Source organism: Hyposmocoma kahamanoa, unplaced genomic scaffold, assembly GCF_003589595.1.
Source record: "Hyposmocoma kahamanoa isolate Upper Pololo Valley unplaced genomic scaffold, ASM358959v1 80767, whole genome shotgun sequence".
NCBI classification, from domain to species: domain Eukaryota; kingdom Metazoa; phylum Arthropoda; class Insecta; order Lepidoptera; family Cosmopterigidae; genus Hyposmocoma; species Hyposmocoma kahamanoa.
The window spans coordinates 1,681-13,150 of NW_020654070.1; the positions used below are offsets into that span (position 1 = coordinate 1,681).

The window sequence follows — 11,470 nt, forward strand, 5'->3', positions numbered from 1 at the left end:
CAAATTTGTAAAAAATAAGTCAGCCCACCAGACTACACAACATTAGGTAGTTCTTTTAATTTTTTTTAATGTTAAACATTTTTAGTTTTTTTTTTTAATAATAATGACTTAAACATTTCGTATCTATCAAAACATATATGTTTTATCATGAAAACAATAATAAATTTACAGACGTCCCGCTCTGACGGAAAAAAAGAATGGTTACGTTAATACAATTATATCAAGTACAAATTTTACGTCAACATTTTGAAATTGAATTTGAAAATATTTAATCGTTCAGATAAAATGTCGTTAAACTCAGAAAACACTTTTAGTGTTTACCACACCATCTAACTGATGCTTTATAAAAATTAACGAGTTTCGCACTCCCTGCGTAAATACGCGGTTGCCATGTTTGGCGCGGCGTTAAACATGTTAATGTAATTACATACCATCACTATCGACCTCCTGAAGCATGTCCTGAAGTTCCTCAACCCTCGCGAATTGTCCAAGGCTTCGCATAACACGACCGAGCTCCTCTTTAGTAATTGTTCCATCGCCGTCTTTGTCGAATAAACGAAAAGCTTCGCGGAATTCTGTTAACAAAAAGCCATTTATTAATGCTTACAATGGACTAGGCATTGTGTAAGTGTGATGAAAATTGAAACGACAATTTGAAAAAAAAACTACTCCTGTACTTTAATTATTATCCTGTACTATAATAATTTTTCATCCTAATATTTCTTGTTTTTGTAATATCAAGTGACAGGACGAACATTTCGTGCGCCTGATGGTAAGCTACACACCTGTCCATTACAGTTGCAGTGGCATTCAGAGCTTTAAATCGCAAAGATTTGAGGGGCACTACCACTGCGTTAGTCACCCTGAGACATAAGTTGACAAGTCCCACGTGCTTGTAATTTCACCAGCACCCTTACCCTTCAAAACAGTAACCTAGTAATGCTGACATTATTGCTTGGCGGCAGAAATAGGTAAGGTGGCAGTACTTCCCCGGACGAACCTTTTCACAAGGAGCTCTACTGCTACTAAAATATTAATAATATATTACATGATTACACATTAAGCTATTTCCGCAGATATGTCTGGTCCAGTTTTTAAGTAATGGCGTTCCGTCCACGGCGACGCAAACAGGAAGTAGATTAGACGAAGACCTTGTAGGTCATATCTGATTACTTTATTTTATTTTACTTCTACATTTTATTCCAGTTTATTATGATTAGTGTGATGTATGCCACATTTTTTATGTAATAATTTTTATCCATAAGTTATACATTATTTACATTTCTGAATAAATTATTTGGTAACGTTTTAATGTCCTTTGGTAGAGCAATAAATTCAGACATACCGTTGAATTGATTTTTGTAGTAAGAATTGATGTTTGTAGTAGAGAAGAAGAAGATCTAGGTTCAAACTCAAATTAAAAATATTTTTATTTCTTAGATAACCAAATAACATTTGAAATCGTCAAATTGATTACAATGACAACAACAATCACTCATTGGTTTTTGTCAAAAAGTAAATAAAAAATAAAATAAAATAATTTAACACTTAGATATTGTCATTACTGTTACTGCTATACAAGTTTTAAATGGGTACGTCAAGTGTCCGCTGGAGATGAGTTCCAAGCATCTTTATCCTGAATATAATCAGTAACACTATATTTTTAATATAGTTTTTAAATTTCTTCTCTGACAGTTGAGTTACCTTGTGTTTTATTAAAAAAGCGCATACAGGTTATTATTGTAAATCAGTCTATTTGGGTTCCTTATACTTCTATTACGTTACATCTGTAATTTTTTTAAGAAGTTGCTTATGGAACCCTAAAAAATGTGATAACTGTATTTGTATACGAGTAAATCAAGATATTTTCAATGTTTCCAGATAAGAGTAGAAAACAGTAATGTATAAACAATGAAGCAGCTTGTTACCTCGATTTTTTATTTTATTAAGTATAAAAGCTGTATTGCTCACTTCCGTGAAGATTGGGTACTGGACGCTCGAAGTTGTAGACGATTATATCTACCTGTTGTGGCTTGGTGCGAAGTGTATAAAGTAATAGGGACTTTGGCACTTCTTGTACCAAACCATAGACGAATTGTCCATGCTACAAGGTAGGTTCAACTTCGAGAAAGAGGTAATTTGTCATATTCTATTCTTCTGGGGAAGTGTCAGAACTACGTTTTCCTCCCCTTTACCAGTGTCTCAAGGCGTAAGTCTTTGTGAAAACCAAGACGCGGTCGCTCACTATAGGCCTCATAAGAAGGCTCATCTAAAGGATAATGGAGAAGGCTGCGATCGAATCTGGAATGAGATCTGCAAACGAACCAGAGCAACCCACATAGGCCAAAAAGTGGACGGAGCACATTGCCCGCAGAACAATTGGCGGATGTGGCCGAATAGTTGTCGAGGAAAACGCTGCGTGGAAGACCACCCACAAGGACAACCAACGACTTGATGAAGCAACGCAACACCGGTAGTAGTGGCGATCTTTGTGGGAGTATGTCCTGTCTATATCATGATGATGATTATATATAAAGGCAGCTTCAAAAACAATTGCTTTACCTTTCATTTGTGTCCGGGTGATGCCAGAAGTCTCATCCACTATGGAGGCCTTTCGATCCAGGGTGGTGTCGGCAGCTGGTTTTAAAAACGTGACTTGCCGCTGTGCTACTACCGATGTTGTTGATCGGTCGGACACCACACTGCACAGGCAAAAACAGTTTCTGCATAAATTACTTACAAAAGCATTTAATTTCATACATGTTCCCATGTTGGAATATCTTGGATGTTGTACACGATATGCCCCTTTTATTACAGCAAATGAAAATACAACCAAGTTTTGCAGGAAAATACACTGGGTTTTCATTTGTTTGCTCGAGTCTTCCCTCCTTTTTTTTATCTAATCAATGATTTTACGCACTCCTATCAATCTTATTTAGAGTTATATACTTACCTCAAGTAAAAATCAATTTTTTGATAATACTTTAGTTGATAAGTTCTTTTATCTATAAGTATCGTCCATTATCACTTACAATCTTAACAATTTACTTATATAAATATCTCAAAAAATCCAGTATTATACATTTGCTAAACAACCATTACGTGTATTTTTTTTTTGTATATAAAATAAATAAATGCTCATTTGACCTACATCTCACCTGGTGGAAAGTAATGATGAGGGACGATGTAGGCATAAGTTTTAACATTCAGGGAATAAGTCTGTAGTTGGCAGGAAATTCCACTCCATAGCCGTTCGCCAAATATAACTGGAAGCGTACGCTTCGTGCGAATCTTTGGACTATCCGCAACATAGGGGTGGAACCCAATATATATAGGTATACATACAGTATTGTAACAACAAGTGTTTGAAATAGTGGAACATCCCCTAGCGACCTTTTTGTTAGAAAATAGCCGGGCTATTCATTGTTCGCTCCACTCGGTCGCAGCCAATCGGGCCGGCAAACAGAATTATTTAATTGAATTCTATTGTAAATGGCATTTCATACATTTTTCAGTATTTTTAATGCTGACCTTTGATATGAATTTATTGCATGTAAATCAAAATGTACATTATATACATGTGAAGTGATTCAGAACAAAGACAATATTATTCCAATGACCATGTAAACGCCTAGTGCAGTCTAGTTTGACGACCTCCATGGTCGAGTGGCTTGCATACCGGTTATCATGGTGTCGCCATTTCTGAGGTTCCGGGTTCGATCCTCGACCGGGTCAATGTAGAAACTAATTTTTCTATATTTTCTCGGGTCTGGGTGTTTGTGGTACCGTCGTTGTTTCCGATTTGCATAACACAAGGGCGTCAGCTACTTACTTTGGGATCAGAGCAATGTATGTGACATTGTCAAATATAAAAAAAAACAGATAAATTCCTAAGATCTGCTGACTCGCTTTGTAGCTCAGTTATTAAGAGCGGTAGTCACGATCGAGTCCAGTCTCATCGAAGGAATTTGTCTTTGTTAGATCTTTAAAATATCGCATTCAAATTTCCTATATTCTACATCACCATAAGGGTATCTAGAAACATAAGTTTTTCATATAAAATTGAGGGCATAGTCTTTTGAGCCTGAAGTATGTCCATTATAATTAGCCTACATTGAGTGCTTAGCGCTTTTCCCATTGTAGTCTTAGGAGACTATACTTATGTAACATTTGATCAATTATCTGAACTCGAAAACTTGCAGCTACTTCCGCCGAGTTCCGACAAAAGGCAACCAAAGAGGAAACATTGATAAGCACAGAATTTGTAATTCCGCATCTACAGGTCACGGTGCCCCGGGCGCGGCCGACTCTCGAAGAAATTTTATACCTTTTGCTAGTTAAAGTTAAAGTTCCTTTTTTATTTTGTTTCCCGCCCTCTTTCGAATGGGTCTAATAACTGATTCACAATATTGAAAGTCGCATCATCGATGATCTAGGCATTGAATACGTTACGTCGACTGGTTCAAATAGAGGCGAGTAATGAGTTAGAGCCTTTGTCCATGCGTGTTTGCATGTCTGCATTATACATTCCAAACGGTTGACCGGATCTCAAAACAGGTTTTTTTTAGTTTCAACGAGTGACTCTTAGATATATTTGACGAACGCCTGCTCAGCTATTTAGAGATCATTAGCTCTTTTCCCAGTTAATGTAGTGGTCTCAAACTTACAATGTAAATGGGAAGTCATACATTTTTAATTTAAAGCTGTGTTTATCAATACAGTAACTCATTGATACGTTCCACTGCTGGACATGGGTCTCCTCTAAGGCGAGGGTTTAGGCCATAGTTTCCCAAAGTGGTAATTACCAGTCGGCGCCGAAGAGTCCTAAAGGTAGAGCGGTAGATGCCCCAGAAACAATTAAGGGGTGTCGACGCTGTCCAGGGGATGCTACCGCATTTGAACTATTTATACAAACTACAGTACATATATTGTATATAATTTTTTCCTTGTAAAAAAAATATGTGTTAGCAATTATTTTTTGTGGCGTTAAAAATTTTTTTATCTTGCCAAGTGGGCGATTAGTCAAAAGTTTGGGAACTCCACGCAGGTCCAATGCGGGTTGGGGACATCTCACGTTTCCCGAGGGTCCTTCTTCGACGTGCAGGTTTCATTACGATGTTTCCCTTCACCGAAGAGTTCATTTCTAATTAAATTGCGCAAATAAATTCCGAGAAACTCAGAGGTGCGAGCCCGGATTTGAACCCAGGACCCTTTGCTTCCGAGGTAATTCAAACCTGGTGGTTTGAACTATCTCAAAGGCTACAACAGCTTCAATAGGGTTAGCACGATAAGACGCGACTTCCGCGAGAGCGACATAAAGTGCGAAATCTTTATGCGAGAACAGCAGTATATCGCGCTTTTTGTCGCTTTCGCGCTTGTCGCACCCTATCGTGCTAGCCCTACAGACTATAGCTTTAAAAAAATGTTTGCGTAATCATTGATCAACGTCATCATGATGAGATTGTCGTGAACGACAGCGAGATAGATGATATTTTAAATAAATTCAATCGAAAACACAACGAAGCCTTTCTAATCTTTATACATTATTTTTTATATTCGAACGACCTCATAAAAGAAATGAAAAAAAGGTAGTACTTAAGAGAAAAAATTCCTTTATAAAGTTTTAGTAGCCATTGTACGTTTCGCAGAATGAGAAAGCGTTCCTGGATCTCATTAATATTTGAAGAAGTGAAACTTGTGGTTTATCTTTGCTGGGGCATTAATAATACATGATATTACTAACTCGGACGAAAAAAGTACAATCAGTGAATAAAGAATGTTAAACTGTATGTACTTAGATCATACGGCTTGTGAAGTATTGATTGTCGCCTACCCTCGCATTTGAAATGTTTTATTTATTACGACTCAGTTTGACATAAAGCGGATAGGCTGCAAAAATAAAACGTGCCTTTTGGAGAAAGTGATTTTAGTTTTGTTTTACAACTTCAAGCGGTGGAACGACCGACCAACTCGTGCGCCTATTGGACAGCGACACGCCTACCCATAACAGTTGCAATGCCACACAGAGCTTTAAATGGCAAAGATGTGAGTGACACTACCACTGCGCCCAACGCCAGTAGACGTAAAGTTGACAAGTCCTATGTGCCTGTAATTTCAACAGTACCCTTATCTCAAAACAGTATATAAGTGATGGGACGAACAAGTTGTGCGCGTGGAGGTAAGCGACATGCCTGTCCATAGCAGTTGTTGTGCTACTCATAGCTTTAAATAGCAAAGATCTGAGGGGCATGCACTGCCACTGTGCCCGTTACCCCGAGACATATGTAAGTTGACAACATGAGTCTGTATTTTCGCTAGCCCCCTTATTCTTCAAAACTGGAACGTTCACATTCGTTCACATTACTGCTTGGCGGCAGAAATAGGTAAGGTAGCCGTACTTCCCTGGATGAACTCTTGCACAAGGAGCTCTACTGCTACCAAAACTAACTGCTACTAATATTACTAAACCGGAATAAACGCGATGAACAATTTAACACGGTCAGTCTTCTTCTTATCATGTATTTGTTTTTATTTTCTTTTATTTTAATAACAATAACCCCGCATAGCACTCATAGCCCCGCACTAGGGAAAACCTGTATCGCGGGTACCATGGACACACACAGCGACAACCACAAATTACATCCAAACTCATGAGAGAAATAAATGTAGGCCATGCAAATACTTCTCCCGGCCCCGAAATTGAACCCGGGACCTCTACGTGGCAGTCCAGCATGGCTAGGACTATATTGACATTGAATAGTAAAGTTGCCACCTTGGCTACGTTATCATACAGGTATTAGGGCACAAGGGGCACAACAACAAGTGCTGCATGGACTGTGTTGGGGCACCGTAGTGACATTGGGTTAGACTTGAAAAGGTTGTAACCCCAGGTTCACGGCAATGAAATAAAGGGCCACAGAAATTTATTGTAAAGTTGATGGTAAAGAAAATAAAAGGCTGTAATAAGACAAGAAAAGGTATATAAAAATAGGTACAACAGTATAAAACTCTCCCTTACTATGGATTAACATAAACAGTAAAATTATCACTTACCCCAACAGGGCCGAGTTATGCGGTATTACAGATTGGTATTAAAATTGGAAACAGATCGTAACCTGTTCAGTGACCATGGCCAGTACAACCTGTCTGGAAAGTCGGGATAATAAATCTGAGCAATTTTTATTATTTAAATATTCAAGCGTATATTTCAGGATACAATACATGAATATTAAATAATATTGCTGAATAAAATCCAGTACTTAATTAATAAAAATTGCCACGGAAATTACCTACTGAACACTAGTCCGAAAATGACCGAATACGGGTGCCCGTTTTAACGTTTTAAAAGGACTGAATAATAATTAAACTATTAGTTGCGATTATTGCTATTAAATATCATTCATACTCGTTATTTTTCATGCCTTATAATTTTACTGTGGAGTATATATAAACTTGCAATGAAAAAATGCACCTATGTACTTATGTGGCTTACGATTAGAAGTGGGCGATTAAACGAAAAGCATTTTAAAAAGTTTGCTTTTTAAAAAAGGCACACAAGCCTTTCAATTTAATCATAAGCGTTGGTCAGTTCAATACTCAACAATTTGATTTTTTACAACGTGGTTTTATATTTCAAGTCCCACCATCTATATTTCCTAAATTAATTCGTCAATGTCAATAATAATTTAATTAATAAAAATAAAACTCTTGTTTTACAAATAAACTTACTTATCTAAAAAAATTTAGTGGTCTACTTTTGCTTTACGCTATCAACACAACATTATAAGTGATTTTTTTGACATAAAAGTCTATGCGCTTAAACGATTTTGGAAGCTTCAAACTGAAAAACGTTTAGAAAAGCACGGTTTTTGAAAATAAAAACCACAAAGTTTTAACGTTTAATAAAATAAGCAGTTTTTCCCATCTCTACTTACGATAGATTACGTAGGAGTTGCAATAGCTGTTAGAGACTCACCATATTTATTAAGGCGGAACTCTCAAAAAGAAAAAAGAAAGAATTTTAAGTCCATGTATTACTTAACATCGAAAAGGACGTAGCGCGTTTCGCTTCCAGTCGGACCGCGCCTCCGCGTAAAAGAAGAACGTATTTTTCGCTCTTATCACATGGATATAAAACTTTTTCTGACTTGCTTAATGTGATTCCGTTTCCGAGTTTATTCCCGTCCATCAAGTTATGTGCTGGACCCCATCTTGAATTATTATGAATATCGACAATGAAAATCGTTTTATTAAACTTAAATGTAAAATTTCATTGCGTTTCTTTAATTTTAGACAATTTGTTAATAAAAAAGAGTTGGTCCTTATAATTTACTCTTCCGATTGGCATCATAAAAACATGGAATTTTTTTCACGTTGGTCGGTTCGATTCCCGCATGAGGCAAGTAACTTATAAATATTCTTTGAATGCAGTATTGATTACTTTTAAAAACAAAATAATGTCTCCGAGCAAAATATCCCATCTACAATATTTAAGTAAGTAGCAGTAGAGCGCTTTGTGAAAGAGTTTGTCCCGGGGACGAACTGCCATCTTGCTTATTTCTGCCGCCAAGCGGTAATGTGACCATTACTGTGTTTCGGTTTTGAAGGGTAAGGCTGTTGGTGAAATCACAGGCAGATGGAACTTGTCAACTTATGTCTCAGAGTGAAGGGCGCAGCGGCAATGCCCTTCAGATCTTTGTGGTTTAAAGCTCTGAGTGGCACTGCGACTGTCATGGATAGGCGTGTCGCTTATCACCAGGCCCACGACTTGTTCGTCCCATCATTTAGTATCATAAAAAAATATATAAAGTACTTTCACTCCGTATTACATAGCCGTGTAACAACCTGTGTATTATCAATGTAGTTTAAAAGAAACTGATTTTCATTCCATACATGGACATGAGTCCACGTAATTTTATATACAAAGACCTTTGTAGATAAAATTCAAGGTTTTATTTCAACAAGGCATCTAGTTACAACAAAACTGCATTGAAATCATAAAGAAACTTTAGCTCTCTTTTATTCATTCCACTTTTCTATATTCCACGTCCCACTTCCATTTCCCCTTTAAAATTCCTAACTGCTTCCGTTGTATTCTAACTTTAAATTTGATCAAAATTAGCGAATGCAACTCCGGAATTTGCGGGATTGAAAGTTTCTGGTCCCACGGGATCCTAATATTGGCTGGATCCCGCAGAATGCTGAAAGACTTCGAGAAAAAAGGTCATGTCATCAAACAATTACTATGATTCATAAAACGATTCGTAATTATATTTGCAAATAAAATCCTCGATTTATCTTGGTAAGGCGCACAAGAATGTCAATCGGTACAAATTCTGTCAGTCCTTCTCACGTGTTTATCTAAACTTGTCTTGTTAGCGACGGAAAATGATCAAATGACGCGCAAAACATCTGGAATATTCGATGCGTACTTTCATAAAGCTAGGTAAATCATACCTATACCGTAAAAAATACTTAATAACTCGACGCAAAATATTTAATTTATAGTTAACGTAAAGAATTAAATTGTTAAGAATCTATACAACCTCAAATGGCTTTAGTTGATTCCACATAACAGCGAAAGTGTTGAATCAATCACTTTGAAAAAAAAAAATACATATAATAAAATTGAGGAGATAAACTGATTATTAAACGGCGCGAAAATACGATTCCTATAAATTTTCACGATAGAAAAAAAACCCTAACTTACCTCGAAATTTTACAAGAAAACCGTTGTATTCAATAGGTACTTTACACATCGCACTGTTAATACAATAGTGTATTAACTCAAAAAGTGCACTTTTTCAGAATCGATGAAAAATATATTATGCACCGTGAAAGATTATTAAAATTTATGCATAGGTTAAAGTTTATTACAGACATCTAAACATCTACTCGCCAAATATATAACGGAAAAACCAATTTCATATTTTTAAGTAAGTACTGTTTTGTCCAGAACTAGCTCCCAAAATGTTTAGTTTCATTTTGAGATAAGTGGATATCTTATAATTGTTTCTTACAAGGTTTTATTGACGTGTAGAGAATCAAATTTTACGTTCGGCAATAGCATAATCCTGAGTTTTACACATTTTGAGTTACAACAGTATTGTAATAGCCGTGCGATATATCAATGATGTTTTTATATCAACTGAACTAAATAGAACACGTATCGTAATACACATTTATCAAATGACTTTAATTACGTTTGAAAAACAATCTGAAATAAAACCAGTGTCCCCGCCCCTCGACCCAAGCAAAATGAAACGTATTAGTACGGGAAAATTGGAATTCGATCTCAGCGACTCTTAATTGAAAGAAAAAATAGTTCCCGAATATACAATATGCAAGTATATTTACAAAATCAAAAATGATGGAAAATTTTCTTAGTTAAGTTATTTTCATTATAGCCGAAGCAAAGTGTAGCTAAAAACATTTCCACGTCGTGAATTACCTTCGTTCAAAGTCGAATTTGATTGATTGACTCGGAAATAACGTAGAAAAACTTACCTTTCCGAAGGACTGAGGGCCACAGCGGGCGGACTGCGGCTGCCTGGCTGCAAGGCCTCGTCTGGAGGGCCCGGCTCGCCTCCACTACTGCTTGTTTGCCTTGTCTACATTGAATTAGATATGAATAGTCATCGTTAATAATAATAATACCGCCTCTCCCATTTAAAATTCAAGATTAATCTTTCTTGGGAGAGGCGAGAGTCTAAAATAAATGTAATAATAAGTCTAAAATAGATATAATAAGAGTGATTTATAGATTTTGTTGTCGAAAAGTCGTTAAAACCGCCTCCGTGGCCGAACGGATATAATGCTGGACTGCAACACAGAGGTCCCGGGGTCGATTCCCGAGCCGGGAGAATTATTTCTATTGCCTTCATTTATTTCTCTCGTGAGTTTGGGTGTACTTTGTGGTTCTCTATGTGTGAGTCCATGGCATCCGCGATACAAGGTTTCCCTAGTGCAATGATAAAAAAATCTGCAACAAGTACATAGAAAAATTGGTAAGATCTGCTGGTTCGCTGCGTTGTTCAGTTGAAAGAGTTTTTCTTTGTGTTCGATCTTATTACGACCTTGTTATTAAAACATAGTGATATTCAATAAAAATAATTTTACTTTAATTAATCAATCATCCGCCGCCACCTAACTAAACGCTTATAAAAGCGCTGCAATAGCGCGACTGTGGCTTTCACACAATATCTTCTTTTTTTTTTATAACATAAAGGTACGGGATGAACAAGTCGTGTGCCTGTTGATAATCTACACTCCTGTCCATAGCAGTTGTAGTACCACTCCGGAGCTTTAAATCGCAAAGAACTGAGGCGCAATGCCACTGCGCCCGCCACCCTGAGACATAAGTTGACAAGTTCCATGTGCCTGTAATAGCACCATTACCCTTCAAAACCGGAACACAATAATACTGAAATTACTGCTTAAATATATATACTCAGCCCAGAACCAAATAAAA

The 11,470-nt window shown here is 36.8% G+C and overlaps 1 protein-coding gene across 1 annotated transcript; it reads right to left on the reverse strand.

Annotated features, from left to right (window-relative positions):
• Positions 1 to 431: 431 nt before the first annotated feature.
• On the reverse strand, positions 432 to 10,610 carry LOC113233997 (calmodulin-like; the record flags this gene model as incomplete). The annotated part of the gene is made up of 3 exons (XM_026469225.1): positions 432 to 575; positions 2,563 to 2,702; positions 10,507 to 10,610. Coding segments are annotated over 3 exons (388 nt in total), but the record flags the coding sequence as incomplete, so codon positions are not given.
• Positions 10,611 to 11,470: the final 860 nt, after the last annotated feature.